The 20965-nt window shown below is 41.4% G+C and overlaps 1 protein-coding gene across 3 annotated transcripts in view; it reads right to left on the bottom strand.

Moving 5' to 3' along the window:
• Positions 1 to 20965, bottom strand: part of RANBP17 (RAN binding protein 17) — a 271780-nt gene that overhangs the window by 235270 nt on the left and 15545 nt on the right. For all 3 annotated transcript variants that reach the window (XM_030572154.1, XM_030572155.1, XM_030572157.1), the window contains 6 exons: positions 18162 to 18252; positions 15772 to 15938; positions 10690 to 10755; positions 9512 to 9616; positions 6853 to 7018; positions 5813 to 5886 (listed from right to left, as the gene is read on the bottom strand). In XM_030572154.1, the coding sequence (XP_030428014.1) occupies positions 5813 to 5886; positions 6853 to 7018; positions 9512 to 9616; positions 10690 to 10755; positions 15772 to 15938; positions 18162 to 18252 (669 nt within the window). The remainder of the gene's footprint in view (positions 1 to 5812; positions 5887 to 6852; positions 7019 to 9511; positions 9617 to 10689; positions 10756 to 15771; positions 15939 to 18161; positions 18253 to 20965) is intronic.

Raw genomic sequence — 20965 nt, 5'->3', positions numbered from 1 at the left:
TATGTAAGAGAGCAGTATGACTGCTCAGAGCTCTGGTATGAAACTACAGAAAAACCTGAGAGCCTCTGGATTAAGATTAGAAGTGTCAGCAACAAGGGTGATGTCATGGTAGGAGTCTACTATAGACCACTAGACCAGGGGGATGAGGTGGATGAGGCTTTCTTCTAGCAACAGAAGTTACTAAATCACAGGCCCTCGTTCTCATGGAAGACTTCAATCACCCTGATATCTGCTGGGAGAGCAATCCAGTGGTGCACAGACAGTCCAGGAAGTTTTTGGAAAGCATAGGGGACAATTTCCTGGTGCAAGTGCTGGAGGAATCAACTAGGGACAGAGCTTTTCTTGACCTGCTGCTCACAAACAGGGAAGAATTAGTAGGAGAAGCAAACGTGGATGGGAACCTGGGAAGGAGTGACTATGAGATGGTCGAGTTCAGGATCCTGACACAAGGAAGAAAGAAGAGCAGCAGAATACGGACCCTGGACTTCAGAAAAGCAGACCTTGACTCCCTCAGGGAACTGATAGGAAGGATCCCCCAGGAGAATAACATGAGAGGAAAAGGAGTCCAGGAGAGCTGGTTGTACATTAAAGAATCCTTATTGAGGCTGCAAGAACAAACCATCCTGACGTGTAGAAAGAATAATAAATATGGCAGGAGACAGCTTGACTTAAAAGTGAAATCCTTGCTTATCTTAAACACAAAAAAGAAGCTTACAAGAAATGGAAGACTGGACAAACCACCAGGGAGGGAGTATAAAAATATTGCTCAGGCATGCAGGAGTGAAATCAGGAAGGCCAAATCACACTTGGAGTTGCAGACAGCAAGAGATGTTAAGAATAACAGGAACGGTTTCTTCAGGTATGTTAGCAATAAGAAGGTGGTCAAGGAAAGTGTGGGCCCCTTACTGAATGAGGGAAGCAACCTAGTGACAGAGGATATGGAAAAAGCTTATGTACTCAATGCTTTTTTTGCCTCTGTTTTCACAAACAAGGTCAGCTCCCAGACTACTGCACTGGGCAGCACAACATGGGGAGGAGGTGACAAGCCCTCTGTGGAAAAAGAAGTGGTTCAGGACTATTTAGAAAAGCTGGGCGAGCACAAGTCCATGGGGCCAGATGCACTGCATGCGAGGGTGCTAAAGAAGTTGGCGGACGTGATTGCAGAGCCATTGCCCATTGAAAAATCATGGCAATCGGGGGAGATCCTGGATGACTGGAAAAAGGCTAATGTAGTGCCCATCTTTTGAAAAAAAAAGAAGAGGGGAAGGAAAATTCTAGGGAACTACAGGTCAGTCAGCCTCACCTCAGTCCATGGAAAAATAATGGAGCAGGTCCTCAAGGAATCAATTTTGAAGCACTTAGAGGAGAGGAAAGTGATTAGGAAGAGTCAGCATGGATTCACCAAGGGCAAGTCATGCCTGACTAACCTAAATACCTTCTATGATGAGATAACTGGCTCTGTGAATGAGGGGAAAGCAGTGGACGTGTTATTCCTTGACTTTAGCAAAGCTTTTGATATGGTCTCCCACAGTATTCGTGCCAGCAAGTTAAAGAAGTATGGGCTGGATGAATTGACTATAAGGTGGATAGAAAGCTGGCTAGATCGTCGGGCTCAACGAGTACTGATCAACGGCTCCATGTCTAGCTGGCAGCCGGTATCAAGCGGAGTGCCCCAAGGGTTGGTCCTGGGGCCAGTTCTGTTCAATATCTTCATTAATGATCTGGAGGATGACGTGGACTGCACCCTCAGAAAGTTTTCAGATGACACTAAACTGGGAGGAGTGGTAGATACGCTGGAGGGTAGGGATAGGATACAGACAGACCTAGACAAATTAGAGGATTGGGCCAAAAGAAATCTGATGAGGTTCAGCAAGGACAAGTGCAGAGTCCTGCACTTAGGATACAAGAATCCCAAGCACTGCTACAGACTAGGCAGCAGTTCTGCAGAAAAGGACCTAGGGGTTACAGTGGACGAGAAGCTGGATATGAGTTGACTATGTGCCCTTGTTGCCAAGAAGGCTAACAGCATTTTGGGCTGTATAAGTAGGGGTATTGCCAGCAGATCATAGGACGTGATAGTTCCCCCTATTCGGCATTCGTGAGACCTCATCTGGAGTACTGTGTCCAGTTTTGGGCCTCACACTGCAAGAAGGATGTGGAAAAATTGGAAAGAGTCCAGTGGAGGGCAACAAAAATGATTAGGGGGCTGGAACACATGACTTATGATAAGAGGCTGAGGGAACTGAGATTTAGTCAGCAGAAGAGAAGAATGAGGGGGGATTTGATAGCTGCTTTCAACTACCTGAAAGGGGGTTCCAAAGAAGATGGATTTAGACTGTTCTCAGTGGTTCCAGATGGCAGAACAAGGAGTAATGGTCTCAAGTTGCAGTGGAGGAGGTTTAGGTTGAATATTAGGAAAAACTTTTTTGCTAGGAGGGTGGTAAAGCACTAGAATGGCTTACCTAGGAGGGTGGTGCAATCTCCTTCCTTAGAGGTTTTTAAGGCTTGACAAAGCCCTGGTTGGGATGATTTAGTTGGGGACTGGTCCTGCTTTGAGCAGGGGGTTGGACTAGATGACCTTCTGAGGTCCCTTCCAACTCTGATATTCTATGATTCTAAGGTTACTCACCCTATGCACTAACTGAGGTTCTTTGAGATGTGTCTCCCTATGGTTTCTCCACTGTAGGTGCCACAGCGCCCCTTGCGCCTGCAATTAGAGATTTTTGATAGCAGTGCCCATTGAGCTGCATACGCTCCTCCCTGTCTCGCATCATGGGCAGCATCTATATATAGCAATCTGAGATCCAACTGCCCTCAGTTCCTTCTCTAACATAGAGCTCATCTTTGAACTCCGAAACAGAGGAGGAGGAGGGCGGGTAGTGGAGCACTCCTAAGGACTCATATCTCAGAGAAGCTAGTTACTGCACAGGGTGAGTAACCTTCTCTTCTTCTTTGAGTAGTGTCCCTAGGGGTGCTCCACTGTAGATGACTGTAGAGCAGTATCCATAGATGGAAGGCTGGGGCTTCAGAGTGGCATCTAATAAGGAGAAGAGGGCAGTGCATCCTAATAGGGCCTCTGATGCTGTGTCACGGATAATTGCACAGTGTTAGCTAAAAGTGTCTGTGGATGCCCAAGTGGCTGCTTTGCCAATGTCAGTGATCGGCACATAGTTGAGAAAGGCAATCAAGGTGGAGACAGAGCAAGTGGAATGTGTTCGACTTCCATGTGGAGGTAGCTGGTTGTGCAGTTGATAACAAAAGTGCATGCACTGTAAGATCCACTTGGAAAGACACTGTCTGGATACAGACACTCCCTGTGGCAATTGTCTGAAAGATTTAGTTCTAGCAAGGTAAAAGTCTACAGCTCTCCTAATGTCCAAGGTGAGTAGAGTTGCTTCTTGTTGGTTGGTCTGTGGCTTTGGGAAGAAACAGGGAAGGTGGATAGGTTGATTCAAATGCAAGGAGGATGATACCTTGGGTAGGAATTTTAGATGCGTGTGTAACATGACCTTGTCCTTAGAAAAAATTGTGTATGGGGAGTATGCCATGAGAGCCCCTATTTCTCCTACTCATCGGGCCAACATGATGGCTATAAGAAATGCTGTTTTCATGGAAAGATTAATGTAGGATGATGTTGCCATTGGCTCAAATAGCGGTCAAGTGAGAGGGTGCAAGATGAGGTTGGGATCCCAGGTCTGGGTGGGATGTCATATGTTAGTGCAAAGGCCTTGAAGGAATCTCTTCATGAGCAGCTGGCTGAATATGGAATAGCCATCTATCTTGGGGTGGAATGCTGTGATGGTGACCAAGTGCATATGAATGGAGCTTGTAGATAGGTCTGATCTTTTAAGATCTAGAATATAATCAAAAATGGGTGGGACCAGGATGTTCATTGCTGAAACATGATTGCTGTGTACTGGAATTGGAATCTTTCCCATTTTTGGAGGTAAGTACAGTGAGTCGTGTTGTGTCACGTCTGCTATTTAAGAGAATCTCTTTTACTGCCTCTGAACAGGTCATTTCTGACTCCTGTAATCATGAAGGAGCCATGCCTTGAGATGAGCAAGACATAGATTTGAATGGAGAATTCAGCTCACATCCTGCGAGAGGAGGCATGGAATCAATTGCAAGATGATCAGAGAACACACTGTCATGCCTAAGAGATAAGAATACCAAATTTGTCACAGTAATGTCGACGCTATGAGGATGACTTGGGCTCATTCCACTTGTATTTTGTGAAGTACCTTAAAAAAGAGGGGAAAAGGTGGAAAGGCCTAAAGTCGCACAGCATCCCGTGTAATGAGGAAGGCATGGCCTAGACCCATCCGTGAGCAGAACTGAAGGCATTTGGCATTCTCTGGTGTGGCAAAGAGATCTATGCGGGAAATCCCCAGCGGCTGAATATGCACTGAAGGACTCTTGTGCCTAGTTCCCACTCACTGTCTTGTGGGAATTGTCTGCTCACTTTTGGATGGCTGCAGCAAGCGGGGGTCAGCTGATGACCGAGTCGAGTGTGAGAGCAGTGCCTGAGAAGTATCAGGGCTGGGGTCCAAAGCTGGCCGTAGAGAACTCTCCATGAGGAGACGTTTCAGTCTGAGTTCACGGTCCTTTAAGGTCTGGGTGGTTAAGTTAATGCAGTGGATGCACTTCTGTGAAACATGGCCCTCATCAAGGCAGTGAATGCACTGTGAGTGACCGTTACTTATGAGTAAGGCCTACCAACAAGACAGATACCTCTTGAATCAGGGGGATCCCAGCATAGTCCCGAGGGGGAGAGCTCCCAATCAGGGAGGGCGGGAAACAGGTAACAGGGAGGACAGAGTAGCTAAGTTTTGGTTTCTTTTAGGGGAAGAAAATTCATGAAAATGGCTAATCACTACTAAAGTAAGGTAAGTTAATGACAGTATCTCTAAAAGTAGAAGGGCTCTGCTCTGGATTCGGTCTCACACCAAAGGTGGTTGAGAAGAAACTGAGGGCAGATGGACCACAAAGCGCTATATATAGATGTCGACCCTGGTGTCATATGGAGAGGAGCGCATGTGAAGCCCAACAGGCACTACTACAGAAGATCTCTCTGCACCTTCAGCGGAGAGCTGCCACACCTACACACCTATCAGGACACTACTCAAAGAAGAGCTGTTTGGCTAAAATTTTCCCATGCTGGTTGTCTGCCTCAGCTGGAATTTTTTTTTTTTTTGGCAAATGTCAGCAAAAAGAATTCAGCTGTGTTCAATAAATAAGCTAGGTAAAAGGAGATGGACGAGACTGGGACTGTAAGAGGGGATGAAGGAGGGACAGTGACTGGTAGTTGGTGGTGGCGAGGCTGTGACTGGGTTGGGCAAGATGACTGGGAGCTGATGGTAGTGAGCCTGCCCAAAGCACTGGTTGTCCTGAATGAGGCAGCAGTCCTGGAGATAAAAAAGTGTTTAATCATAATTAAAGATTGTATCATAATGCATACACATTAAGGGTCGAATTAAGGATGCACAGGCAACCTTAATTCAAGCATGTCCTAACTTCCAAGTGCTTGACTTTGCAATCTTAATAATGTTCTTTTAACATATTTGGTGTGTTTATTATATATCTCAAATGGCAAATCATGACCGTGAGATTACAGAAGATATTAAACATGCAGAATAATTTCACATCTCCATTTAAAGGGGATGGCCCAAATTATAAGCAAGTGGCACCAAACATGTCACTGGGGATGGATATGGAGTAAACATTTAGCCTATATGTTTAATAAATGTACATAGTCAAAAGAGAATTGTTTTTAGTAATTATTATAATTAAATCACTAAGCTTTACTTACCAACTGCGACAGCACTGGTGGAAGGGAATGATACAAATCAAAAAACAAGTCCAAGGTCTCTGGTTCTAGGAAGACTGAGGAAAAAAAAAAAAGATGTTTTTATCATTGTTTATCAGTAATAATTAAATATTTATCACCAGAATTGTTTTTATTTTTCATAAAAGTGCTAAGAGTGAGGTACAATTCTGATTAAAGAACAAAATATCAATATAAGTGTTCTAAATAGCTCAGCTCAAATATGTAGTGGGGAAGGATAGCTCAGTGGTTTGAGCACTGGCCTGCTAAACCCAGGGCTGTGAGCTCAGTCCTTGAGGGGGCCACTTAGGGAACTGGGGTTAAAAAAAAAAATCTGTCTGGGGATCAGTCCTGCTTTGAGCAGGGGGTTGGACTAGATGACCTCCTGAGGTCCCTCCCACCCCTGATATTCTATAAGACCTTGTAATGCTCTTTTAGCACAATTAATCTATTCTATACACCAAAAGAAAAAAATGTATCTATACAACAAATCATGCAAAACTTTGTCATGGTATGGCAAAGTGCTGGGAACAACAGCTGAGCCAGGACTCTGATCACTTAGACATCAGTTAATTCACACACACAGGCAGTGGAACTGACTGTGCCTAATCAGTGGATTAGAATGGGCTGGAGGGTAGACTAACCTTGCTCTGTTACACATGGATACCCAGGAATGCGATTCTATAAAGGACCTGTATTATACACACAGAGAGCTTACTGCAGCTCTCAAAGGTACTCAGATACTTTGGTGATTGGCATGGTATAAGAACTTGCAGAGAACAGTGTGAATTGCACACCGCTGTGTGATATAGTACATTAAGGAAAGACACTGTTTCTGTTATAGATAGAAATTATAAAATAGCCACATGAGGTTTCCTGTTTAATGTATCAGCAAATAAGACTATCTTACAGGAAAAGATCTTAGATAATTTTATAATTACAAGTACTGTATCAAAACAAACAGATAACATATTCCACTACGTGTAGAATGCACTTTAGTGTTAACAGTTATGATCTTTTCTTACTTGTTCTCCAATTTGTTGGGATCTGTACAGTGCATAAATCATCTGCGGACTCATCCGCTGAATTGCCAATGAAGTCAAAGTTAAGACAGTTGAGGACAAGTTTCAAGAGATGCATTGCCAAACTTTGTTGTTGTTGATCCTGAAGGTTTAAAGGTTTTGCCAATAACTATATTTAAAAAATTAAAACATTTCATTAAGTTGTTTGTATACAACAGATTGAATATAATTTTGAAACAGAAAATATTTAGTTCTAAATCTTTACAACAGATTGTCAGTACATAGAGAAGTTTAAATTTTTTAAATATAAATTTTAAGTTTTAAAGGATTTTTGCCCATAAAGGGTAAAGTAAATTAGACTTTATTCCTCTAAGACTCAGTTCTCTTCTTTCTAAAAATGGCAAGTAAAGGGATAAATTTTCCTAAAGTATTGGTATATAAATTGTGCATGTCCAAGTTACAGACTTAATCTTTAAAATGTGGTTAAACTTAGAAGTCTGTATCTAAATTTTACATTTGGGGTTCCATCCTCATTCTCCCTCGTTTGCTCCACAAATACGTTTTCACTTTACAACTCAAAAGCTCCAGAAACTCCTCCTCCTCCAGAATGGGTTGTTCTTGTTCTACAACATCATCAGTACTACAAAGCCTGCAATCTGAATTTGCTAACAGTTTGGTGATATATAAGACCAGAATACAATACAACTCACTGTCCCTCAGCTGCATTGCTAGTACTACAGAGCCAAGAGTAAACACTTCCTTTTGTCAGTGAAGTATGCTGATGGGATTAGGAGGCTTACAAAGAACATACATTCTGAGTAAGATGACAGTTTTACACAGGCCCTTCTCTAACTACAGCAATTACCATAATATATAATTACAAAGAAAGCCATCACAACCACAAATTAAACAACTGACTACGACTATACACATATAGTATAAAGGCAATGAGTTTCGAGCTTCAAGCATATTAGTCACTAAAGTTGTTCTTTGGAGGATGGAAAATTGTTTCCCTTAAAGAGTTACTTTTCTGGCCAAAACAGCAATCAAAATGCAGCCTCTTCTTACTCAGTGCAACTCCCTGTTTATATTTAGATTCAGATCTGTTGATTTAGGGACCAAGGTTTTGACTCTGGGAGAGGGAGCTGGAATCTATTTTGTGCCATCAGCAGAACTGAGTTGTAATTGTTGAATCTTCATCACTGGTGAGGATGCACGAGCCATAAAGAACCCAGCTTGGAAACCAACATCTTGCTCTATTTTATTTTTATTTTCCAATTACACTTGTTACTCTGCTAAGCTTTTATACAACGTTTATGTGAGTGCTTACATTTTATGGGTAGAAATTATACCAGTGGTTTGATAAATGTTAGTTTAGTGCACAATTAAATAAGTCAGTAAATGCTATACTTATTACTATAGTTTCCTGAACAGAAGTTGGCATTATACAGATGTTTTAATTTATTACATATTAACTACTACCTGGAAGGGTGACTGGGCTGAACATGTGCACACTTTTCAGTGTTTGGGAGTATCAATTTAACTTTAGTTCAGTTGAGCTTGAAGGCAATTAGGCTAGAGAATGTTTGGTGTGGCATGTGTGAGAGAAAACCCTAATGTAGCACTGTACCATCTGCAATAGGTTTGTAGCCTCTGTAAAGGGGTTCTAGATATCTCTGAATGTATCTAATCTTTCTTGTAGACAGTACAGGATTTCTCCATGAATGCATATTTCCATCACTGATTTAAAACCTTGAATGTACATGGGCAGCATATTCACCAGTCCATAGATTATACCTTTAGCCCCAGTCATTGCAAACATCATCCACGTCCCAATGGCTGTGGCCAAGGATTTAAAAAAATGTGTGCCAGAAGTTAGGCTTCTAGGTCCAAATATCAGCACCTAAAAAAATAATTTGATTTTCTCAAACGATGAACAATCAGCAGCTCCCAAAGAAAGCACTGAGGGAGTGGGAAGCAAGTGTTGTTTTTAAAAATAGACTACTCTCAAATGTAAGTAGTTGCTTGGTCTTAAGAGAAGCAGAGCTCAGCAGCTTCCAAGCACAACGAAGGCCTTGATCAGCAGGGAAGACAAGACGCAAAGAGCAAGGCCCAGTTTTGGAGTCCCTTAAGCCTACATGGCCCTGAGAGACTTAGGCTACTGAAGGCTGCTCCTCAGTACCTGCTGTCAAGCCTGTGGAGGAGCTGGGTCTGAACTACCTCAGAGTGCCACACAGAGTCTCACACGGCTAGCAAGAGAGGCAGAAACCCCTTGTCAGACCAGGCTACTCTGCCACATCAAGAGGATTTATCATCCTTTTTCAGGAACACTGAGGTAGAAGGCCTAACTCAGCTAAAATAAAACTAAGCTAGGGAAACAATATAGGAAACAAGAAGAAAATCTCAGGATACATGCTGTCTACTCTGGAAGGCAGAACATAACTGAAGAAGCAAATAGACAAACTGGACAGGCTCTCAAAAATTCAACAATTTTATCAGTTGCTCGTGCCTGTTCTAATTTGATGTAAGCAAACATCCATCTAGGTACAGACTGACCTTGTCCACTCAGAGTAATATCTACCATAAATTTAAAGCAGTAAAAATATAAGAGCCTCACTTTTAAGGCATTTTAATACCAGCTTCAGTTATAAAACAGTCTTACCTCCTTTAGAAGAGAGCATGCCAGCATCAAAATATCCTTTAAAGACGTGTCACGGAATGAGGTAGCTATTTTACGATGTTTTGCTGAAGGTCTTGAATAATCAACCTACAAAATATAAGGCCAAAAGAATAAAAGAGTCTTTTTTCTTCCTTAAGACTAGTGAAGGGGCATTTCTGGCACAAGTCATTAGTCACAACAGATGAAAACCATGGTCAGGTACAAAGTCCAGGCCTCCTGGTTTCTCTTACCAATACCAGTACCCACTGACTGTGCATTCCAATTCATTGTTGTTATTCTATTTTTTCCTATACTACCTATTATTTCTGGTTTGTCCTATGCTCTGCCCATGATGCTGGCCTACTAGGGCTATAGCAACACCAAGAACAAGTGGAAGCAAGTAATGAGATATTCAGCAGCTACTCTGCAAAACATCACCTATGGATCTCATGTGAAATTGCTCCTGCACTGTGGAGTTCTGTAAGAGAAGGAGAGCTGGTCTGCACTTTGACTGTTCCTGTTTTAGAGTTGTATTAAGTCAGGTCACCAAATCATTTTTCCTCTGCTTTAATTTTGGTGTTTTTCCTTTTCTCTAATACATTCCATTTCTAGCTTGATCCCTACCCTCAATCCCAAACCGGGAACACGAGAATCAAATTCACTCTCCAGGATAATAATTCTTTGAATTTTATGTACAAAAACACAAAGAGCAAGCTGCTGAGATTGGTTATGAGATAAAAGGTATATCTACACTGCAATTGGAGAGGTGATTGCAGCCCGGGTAGGCATACCTATGCTAACTGTAATCTAGTTTGCACAGCTAAAAAACAGTAAAGACATGGCAGCGTGTATGATATGGGCTAACAACATATGTACCCAGGGTTTTGAGTGGGTTTGTACAGCTGAAGCCTGTGTCACTGTGCCTTTGCTGCTATACATATTTTGGGCAATGTTTTCCCCTTTCCCACCCCGCAGCTAATGGGCAACCTACTTTTAGGTCACATCCACCCATTGAGAAGTCCTGGTCCCGAAAACACCTAGGGTTTTAAAACAAAAGAATCCTCCATGTCTAAGCCCTGTTTTTAAATACCACTTCTAAAGTGTGCAGGGGGACTCTGACACACTGCTTTAGCAGCGTTACGTTCATCTTGTACAAAAGGGAAAAAACTATACATACTTACTAGGTTCATTTCCTGAGTCAGTTCTGAAAGGATCATCACTCCTATGATATAATGGTCCACAGTCGCCTACAGAACAAAACAGATAAATTTCCTAATCTATACATCTAAAATGTAACACTCAACATTTCTAATATTAGCAGAAACAGGTTGGGTGAACCTGACATTTTTAAAGTTGTCTACAAGATTTAGCTGTCCAATTCTCATTAAACTAGTATGAATTGCAAGTCCAAATCCCCGAGGTGGCTTTCAAAATCACACCATAAAACATTAAAACTTAAGGATATTATTATATTATATATCTTCAGTTTAGAAATATATATTCTGAATATCTACATTAGAGGAACACCACTATTAAACACTTCTCTAAGGTTAATTCAATCTTTATCCTTTTAAGGTAGCTATAATGAGTCCCGCATAGTTTAGATGAGAGTTTAAAAAAAGTGTCCTGAGTGGATTAAAGATCAGATGGCACTTTTCAGAAGAGTACAAATTTGCACTGAGGTCTGGTCAAACATTCCCCAGTACACTGAAAAGCAACATGCTGGTTTTGGCCTGACTGACATACCCCATCCTGCAGGTTTCTGCATCTGAGCAGTGAAGTGATTCCTCTATACATTAAGTGCTGTTCAATGGGAGCCACACAGGAACATATCTGAGGATGTGACCCACAATTGAACAACTCTTTGGAATGCTTTGAGATGAAAGGCATTCTATAAAAGTGTAAGATTGTGTGAAATTACTACTAACAAACATCGCTTTAGCAAATTATTCACAGGAATGAGGAATGATTTAATATTACTTTGCACTTGAATAAGAACATAATACAGCTCCCTTCACTGGCGCATATTTAAAATCAATGGTAAACTAATTAGAGTTACAGGCTACTGCCTTTGATTCAGGTTATGCCCACCTTCTGTAACCAAAGTCTGCAATCAACAGTTGCTCAGCTGTTTCTGGACATCCAGTCAGCAGTGTAGACCTTTTCTCTCAAATGTGGAACTTGCCTCAGTTTCCCTTGCCTTTGTCACCTCCGGACTGGATTAATCTAATAACCTTGAAGATCACTCAAATTTCAACTAATGCAGATTTTCATTGCTTACACATGGGATCTGATTCTCCACTGTCCGTCACCTTGTACAGTCATTTATACCTGTGCACAGTATGTGTACAAGGATACCAAATCAGCATAGTGGAGTAAGGGTTTTTTTCAAAAAAACACCATGTGCTTTGCACTGGTGTGAATGACTATATAAGGTGCAGAGCAGTGGCGAATCAGGACCATGGAATATATATTACACCTGCGCGCCACAGAACGCACTGGCCTCCAGTTTTCTTCTGAGTAAAAGATAAAGCTTTGGTTTTGATCTAAAAGCTCTTTATGGTCTATGTCCTCCCTCCTCTGACACCAGTGTTCCAACCTGGCACTTGTGATCAACTGGATTATCCAAGCTGATAGTCACAAGATTTATACATCTAGGGTATGGTAACAGTGTTTTTTCAGAAGAGGGTCCTTCACTCTGGAATTAATTTCTTTCCCTTTTGCCTGACACACCCCAGTTTTGTCAATTTTCTCAGCACACTGCAAGGCCCACATATATGTTCAGGCTTTTCCTGATGAGACCAGAGTAGGAAGATCCTCTTTTGGAAAGTGGGTATTGGAAGTGCACAGAAGCAAGGCTCTTTCAGGGTCACTTGTAATTTTGTCTGTTTAAACGTGCATTGCTCATGTGGCACTCCTGATATTGGTCAAGAGGCACTCTACAGGTTTGGTTTTGCTTTTTGTTCGAATTAAGAAAATGGGTACTACAAACAGAAAAAGTAAAAGTGTTCCACAGTCACGAAACAGATTACTAAGGGTACTTATTTAAACAGATCTTGAACAGTAACTTAAACACTTTAATGTCTTTCATAACAGAACTTCAAAGCAGGTTGCAAATATTCATTACATCACACAAGCCCCCTCAGTAGGGTGACCAGACACCAAGTGTGAAAATTGAGACAAGGAGCGGGGAGGTAATAGGACTCTATATAAGACAAAGCCCCAAATATCGGTACTGTCCCTATAAAATCGGTACTTCTGGTCACCCTACCCCTTGGTGATAAGAAAACACTAATCACATTTTACAGATGGGAAAAACTAAAGCATAGACTTGCCCAAGGCGGTAGAGAGAGTTAGTGGAAGACCTGAGAATAGAACACAGGAGTCCTGACTCCTAATCACCTTCTCTGCACAGTAAATTATATTCTAATTTAACTGGATCAAATTCACATATGATTACTAAGGTGCACATAGCTAAGACTGCTATTCATTAATTATCAACATATACTATTATTGCTTAGGTTTTTTCCCATTTCAATAGTAAATTCAGTTCACTAGTAGATTTATAGCTTTATTTTCTCCTTTACAGGAATTTAATGAAAGAAATCTCTTAAGTAGCAAACTTTTGTATTTAGGCCTCCATTATTAGTGAGCTACCAATGCAGAGCCACACTGCAATCATTTTAATAATAAATGTAAAATCCAATTACATTTATAAAAGTAACTGCAAAAAAGCTACAGTATACTACTCAAGAGTTCGTTTTTAATAAATATTACAGCCCATCTTTTATTGTCATTCCCAATTTAGCTCAAAACATCTATTTGCATATTATAATCAAATTATTTTGAATAAGAGAAACAAATGAAGCATAAATCTGACACTCAATGGCAGAGAACATGACTGAAACTGTTCCACTCATTATTTTCCTTGCTTAGTAGCCAGGAACACCACCACAGACAGTGTCCTGAACCAACAATACATACTACCATCCCTTAAGGAAACAAATGCAGACATATCTAGACAAATCCACTACGGATATTTCACTGAAATAAATTCTGAAAAGAAAACAACCCCTCTGCCCCATTTCATGTATGCATTTTGATACTAATTTTCTTACACTCTTGAGTTTTGTTATTCCTAATCTAGGGATTACGGATGTGTTTAGAGACCAGTAGAAAAAACACAAGAATATATCTGTGCCACTGACCAAGCAGCACCAACAAAACTCTCCACACCACCTTTGGTTTAAAGATCACTGGCCACAATCTTATTGAACCGTTTAACTTCAGAACTTTGAAGGAATTAACCAAAACAGTTGAGCCTTTACTCAGCTATGTGTGCATTGCAATCCCTTCCAGCTACATTCCCCACCTATCCTTCCTTCAATGCAAAAAGTCAAGCTCATCCTTGAGGGTGCAGTGTTCCAATACACCACCCAACCAATAGAAAGTATTACCTTTCTTTAGTCTCCTTATTTTCAAAGCTCCACCTAAGTCTCTGAGATAAGAGACAATGACATTTGTAATCCTCTTGCAGGTTCCTCTGGTCTGCTCATAAAGATTCCCATTTAGGGCATCAGAACAACCCACATACACCCTGAATCATTTGCTACTGCTTCTGGCAATGTCTGCCAGGCAACCTTTGCAGATCATTGTTTTTCAGAGTGAGGAAAGAATTTGCTCATGTAGCAGAGTGGGGGTTTTCACTTTTCCCTGAGCACCATGCAAGTTTCACATGGCAGGTTTTCATGCTGGCCCCTGCCTGGCCCTAGCTAGCCTAACTGCCCTAGGACATACTGGGTCCAATCAGATGCCTTGTGCTAGGAGCAACCATGCCAAGGCTCCAAATGCTGGAGGGGAAGGTGCGTGACCCTCCCTTATTATGACCTAGTCCAGTGGTTCCCAAACTTGTTCCACCGCTTGTGCAGGCAAAGCCCCGGCGAGCCAGGCTGGTTTGTTTACCTGCCGCTTCCGCAGGTTCAGCCAATCGCAGCTCGCAGTGGCCTAGGTTTGCTGCTCCAGGCCAATGGGAGCTGCTGGAAGCGGCAGCCAGTCCATCCCTTGGCCCATGCCGCTTCCAGCAGCTCCCATTGGCCTGGAGCAGCAAACCGGGGCCACTGGGAGCCGTGATCGGCTGAACCTGCGGACGCAGCACGTAAACAAACCAGCCCAGCCCACCAGGGGCTTCCCCTGCACAAGGGGCAGAACAAGTTTGGGAACCACTGAACTAGTCTGTTTAAACCCAAGTCACAAGACAAGGGAAGCCCACAACACGAACTCCACAACAGTGAGTCACCTACCCATTTCCATTGCCTAAGTGGCAGACCCCTTACAAATTGTCACTCCACCCCCACTGAGACAGAATACACATTCTAACTCACTCCTTTTTTTTAAGCAATCAGCTCTGCTTTTTTGGGTCATGCCGGAAAAAAAATTTAATGTGACCATGAGAGAGGAGGAATGCTGACTATGTCATTATCAAAAACACTTTGTGTGGGTTCAAAATAACAGATATGAGCAGTACAGTAAAAATCTTTACACATGCCTTTGTAAATAGTTAAAGTTAGGGTGGTATCTCTCCATATTCCCATTAATAAGCAACATGAGTATGGCAGACATGTTATCACAAAGATTTTAATGTCATCCACTGTATGAAATATATAAACTTTTTTCTTTTTGATCCATTATCCAGGACCAGTATTTAGAAAGTGTACTAGTCCTGAAAAATTTTTGCACTGGTCATACAACTGAACATTATTTGCACAATTGTAGGAGCCGATATTGCAATAATCACCACAGTCAGAGTGAATGCTTTATTCCATTTGAAGGATGATATTCCCACCTTACAGATAGTACAGTACTTACGTCTTCATGTTTTTGAGATAACAGCTGCTAAAACCCTATTAGAATTCAAGTGGGAAAAATAACAATGGTAATCAGAATGGCATGACTTTAAAGTCTGTTAACTCAATCTGCCAAGGTGAGAAACATGTGTTTTATACCTCTGGAAAAAACGGGGAATGAAATAAAGCATTTGTTTCTAGCTCTAGCAATTTGCTAAAAACTAAACCTTAAACCTGTAGAAAGCCTGCTCTGGTCCTCCAAGCTAAGCAATTTTTTTAGCATTGATCCCTGCCCTTCTAATCTGTGTATAAATACCCTTTGGGTCACTCAGAAAGCTATTCATTAAGTGAGAAGAGAGCTGAATTTAATGCAAGACTATGTAATTTTAAGTAGCGACATGATTGGATAATTTTTCTTACCTGTAAAAATTTTTTTACATCAGCAATAATGTCTCTGAAAATGAGCTGATCCTTTTGAACCTCGAACCATCCTAATTTTGTAATCTTAGCGATCACCTGAACAAGAGCCTGGATGACAAAAGGAGCCAGTTTGGGTTGAGAGGCTACGTAGTTCAGAATATAATTCCCTGTAAGGAAACATGCTTAGTCAACATCACAATTCTTTTTAAAAACACAAATGAGCCATTATAACAGAAATGTGGGAATCTAGGTCATGTGATGTAATCAGCCTTTTTTATGCTTAGTATAAAAGACACTAATTTCAAAACATTAAGTCATGGAAAATATTAACTACATTAGACCTATCTGCATCAAAGTATGTATATAATTATCATTCTAACATACATTTGACAATAGTTTGTGAATACCAAGGATGCTGACTGGTTAACCAATTTAATCATTCATTCTGTCCCACCCACTGGGCATCAATTACTCTGCCTCAAATGCAACAGCAGCCTTCAGACCTGGTTTATGAAACACAAGAAATTAACAACAGTGTTCTCAGGCATGCACCTGTACAGGCTGCTTTCAGTTCTAATAATAATAATTGGAGATATACCAATCCCCTAGAACTGGAGGGGACCTTGAAAGGTCATTGAGTCCAGCCCCCTGCCTTCACTAGCAGGACCAATTTTTGCCCCAGATCCCTAAGTTGCCCCCTCAAGGACTGAACTCACAACCCTGGGTTTAGCTGGCCAATGCTCAAACCACCGAGCTATCGCTCCCCCCATATTTCCTAGGTCAGAAAACTTTCCACCTATGCTTCTCTCAAATAAAGAGAACAGTTTTCTGGGGAGTGGAAGGGAGGGACATTTCTGTTTTATACACTTGCAGGATGATTTATCATATACAAAAGCTCATTTGTTCCTGAGGAGAAAAACAACATGTAGGCTGAATTTAGTCATCAAGAAAGTGGATTCACAACCCTGTAGATTCAATCCTCTCTCCACAGAACAGGTACAACACTAGCCGAAGCAGTGCAGACTTCTATATATTTCCTCAGTAGGGGGCTTCAATACTACTCTGGAGGGCTTTCCTTTATGTATATTCAATCCTAGGCCTCTCTGATGAGACATTTTCCTACAAGATTAAGACCTCTTGCAAAATACCTTAAACTTGTTTGAAATATTCTAAAATATTTCTGTGTTCTCCTCATCCCTGGTCTAAACAACATTTGACAGTACTGAAAATTCCAATCTATATTAGATGTTTCTCATGCAAAATGATTAATTATTCAAAGCTCAGTCCTGCTAGATTTACACACTTGCTTAATTAGTAGCTCCAATGAAGTTAATGTCACACCCTTAAAATCAAACACATGTGTAAATCTGTGCAGCGTCCTAAGTATGGAAGTGAACTCTGCCCTGACTTGCTTATCAGAACTACCAAGAGCTAATCGGAAGGGGAAAAAATGAAGTAATATGTTAATGTTTTAGTGGGTGTACTAATAATACCTGTTAACACTGGGTGCTGCCATGTCGCACTCACTCACACGGCTGCTTCTGGCCAGGCAGCTGCCTGGTGCGTTTTTAAGGCAGCTCCCATTAGATCTGGAATTTTCTACCTTTCCTCTGCTCCTAAACTTCCCCAGGAGTCACAGATTTCATCCCCCGAATTCCAGCTGGTATGTATAATCCTGTCCACCAGGACACACACTGTGTTGTATCTGGCACTGCAGCAGTGCACCTCCACATCAGCAGCGGGGAGCAGGGCAGCGGGAATTTTCATGTTTACTAACCTTCACTACGCCTTGTGAGATAGGTAAGGATGGCAACTATTATTATATTCACTTTACAGATGGGAAACTGGATGCATCCTAAAATTCTCCTATATGCAGGGAGTGTAGCCACTGCTACGCTCCTGATAGGGTGCAATGTATGTCTGCATCCACAAACAGCGAGTTCATCAAATAAGGAGCTGGAAAGAGCAAGAAATGAGTTCCATCATGTCAGGGTAAGGGACAGCAACAGAGGACATTGTGCTCTCTCTCTTTACACCCAGGTTCTCTCCCTTTTGTCCAATAAAGCACAGAAAGGACTTAACTTGGTTTCCAGGTCCCAACAGGAGCTTACAGCTCTGGCAACTAGAAAATCCAGCTACTTTGGGCTTTGAAAGTGAGAAAATTTGATTTGGAAGTTAACAGAAGAGAATAAATGCAGAACCTGACAGTGTTCAGTTTAGAGTAATTCTCTGACTACCATTGTACTTTAAAAAAATAGTTACACATCAATAGACAGCAGCAGGGCAAAATAGAATGTTCACGGAATTGGTACTATGGTGATATGAATGTTTAGAATATATAGATGCAATTTTTTGCTGTTATTTTAAAAGAAATAATGCAAGTTACTTACTGATGTCAATCCTTTGTTCGATGGGTAAAGGAGTTGTTCTGCTTACAAGTTTGGAAAGGCATGTTGCTGCTAGAAGCTGAGCATAGGATGTCTATAGAAACAAACACCATACTATTTTATTAAAAATTATTATTATGCCAAAAGAAAGCAGAATGAGCAGGTAGGATTACAGTTGGTCAGCCAATGATTTGGCTATATACTTGATATACTAAAAATTAAACATAAACACATAAAAACATGAATACAGCATAGTCATATTAAAAATCACTAAAAATTCCAAGATATAGGAGATGAGAAGACCTTTTCATTCCCCGCATCCAGCACCTTCAAAAAATGTGGCCTTGTGACTAGAACTACTTTTCTAACAATACTTTCCATTCTTATCACTGGGCTGAGTTTTTTAATCTTTCAAATCTTTGGTTTTAAATCATTTGATGTTTTATAACTAAGAAATGAATTTGTCACACCATAGATTTAGTCACAAGAATCCTGGATTCAAAGATCTGAAGTTTTGATTTGCTTTTTTTTGTTTAAAACTCATGACTTTAGCATTTGAGTTTTTTGTGCATGATGATCAAAATAAGCTTCATTACAGCCTTCAAGGCTGAAAAGTAAACTAAGTTCTTCATCTGAGACCACAAGAGATGTGATCCACAACACCTCTGGCAATGCCATGGATCAGACCAGACATCTCTCTATGAAAACTGTAATTGGCCTTGGAATCAAACTCCTTAAAGATATTCTTTAATTCAACAAATTGAGTTGGGGGTTTCAAAGATGACTGTGGCAAAACTCAACATTTAAAACTGTTATTACAACACTTATGCTCTGTCATTTTCTCAAGGGTATTGCTTCACAACTGCATAAACACAAAAAGGCAACATTCACGCCTAACAAAATGCTAGTCCTTCAAGTATTAGCTCACTTCCATTGTGTCACTCCATTATACCAAACCCTTCTAGCACACTCACTTTCAGTTCAACAATATTGTCACCCTAAATGCACACATGAAAGAACTGAAGATCACACCGTAATGCACAATTTTAACATCAACCTTCCAGCACAACAATACTTAATAGTTTAATCACAAACATCATTTTAGGACTGCATTCTTAGGACTTCCATATGATACAGTAGGAAAGGAAAAAAAAAACCACCACGGCCAGATTTTCAGCTGTTTACAGAAAAGCGTTGTGGGAAAAGCATGGCTCTAACCCACCTTTTTACTCCCTTGATCTTGGGCCTGTTGGAAGCCAAAACAGTCATAGGGCTGCTTTAAGGTTCCAGTGGCCTCACAGTAAGCACTCCACCAGCCCCAGATCAGAAAGAGCAATCTGTACCTGTCTACCTCCACTTCTGGCTTGCTCCCTTCCTAGCCCTTCCACCCCCTGTGCACTACACCTCTGTTGTCCACAGCTGTCCCTCCAATGTAGCTTTACACTTGCCTTGTGCTGCTGAGTTGGGGTTCAGAATCTGGCCAACGAAATTAGTTACATACTTGAATTTTTACCCTTTCAAATCACTGTTGCCTGATCTGTGGATTGTGTATTAATTATATTGATTACTTAAGAATTTCCAGTTAACACTCTGAGGTTTGATGGATTCTTGTCTCAAGATCAACCTCAGTTTTATCAAAATTACTGGTCAGTTGGGAACCCCAGTGTGCATGGTTACAACACTCACACTTCTATATTTGTAATAGTTTAATAATACAGTTAGCAAAGTCATCAATACTCTAACCCACCAAGGTAGACAGAAATAATAAAGAATGTACATTTGAAAACCCATATACTCGCACCATCCCTTGCAGAACAACCTGAAATATTAGCCATTATCTTCCTCATCACTATCATCAACTTCCTGGCACCTCTCAAGAGCTACATACATCTCTCTCTTCTGAAGCATATAGGCTTTCATAATCTGTTACGCTGATGCCACTGTGTCTAATGCATATTCAGTAGGGATTTCTCCTCTTTTTCTTATTTGTGTTTCCTTACCCTACTAATTTTGCGGTGCCCTTATCCTAGAGGTTAGTATATTAATAATTTCAACTTATTACCATATACGTCAATTTGTTGTTGAGGCAAATTCGTAGTTAAGTATTTGCCAACGATTCTATACTAAAATATCCAAGCCTAGTATCAGTTTAATATTCCTGCAATTGCCTAATGTCATGTACAAACCTCCCTCTTAAACACTCTATTCCCAGTTCCCCAAAATTTAGGGGTGACTATTGGGCCATTTATCTGTGCCAAAGTTCATAGGCCTCAAACCTTATGCTACCTGCTTAAGCCGGTGCCTTACAGCAGTGGTTCTCAACCAGGGGTATGCGTATGCAGGGATCCTCCAAGTGGTACATCAACTCATCTAGATACTTGCCTAGTTTTACAACAGGCTATATAAAAAGCACTAGCAAAGTCAGTACAAACTAAAATTTCAGCCCCAGAGCAGCGGAAGGGCAGGTGATATGTTCGCAGCTCCCCTACCCCAGAGCAGTGGGAGGGAGCCCCTCCCCCCCCCACAGCCCCAGAACAGTGGGAGGGCAGGCAATGCAGCCTCAGCCTGCCTAGCCCCGGAGCATGAGGAGGGCCGGAGCTGGGGCCACCCCAGAAGGAAATTGGACCAGCCGCGCCAAACGGAAGCTGGGGACAGAGAATGGGTGGGGCCATGTCTGGCTATTTGGGGAGAAATAGCCTCCCCCAGCCTATGGTATCCGCTGCCCATGCTTAGGGTACGTCAGACAAATGAGACTCTTAAAAGGCTGAGAGCCACTGTCTTTCAGGATACAGGACTGGAGGCTTCCT

This window comes from Gopherus evgoodei, chromosome 8, assembly GCF_007399415.2.
Source record: "Gopherus evgoodei ecotype Sinaloan lineage chromosome 8, rGopEvg1_v1.p, whole genome shotgun sequence".
Lineage (NCBI taxonomy): Eukaryota > Metazoa > Chordata > Testudines > Testudinidae > Gopherus > Gopherus evgoodei.
The sequence above is the reverse complement of the archived record's forward strand: the minus strand, read 5'-3'. Positions and strand labels throughout refer to the sequence as shown.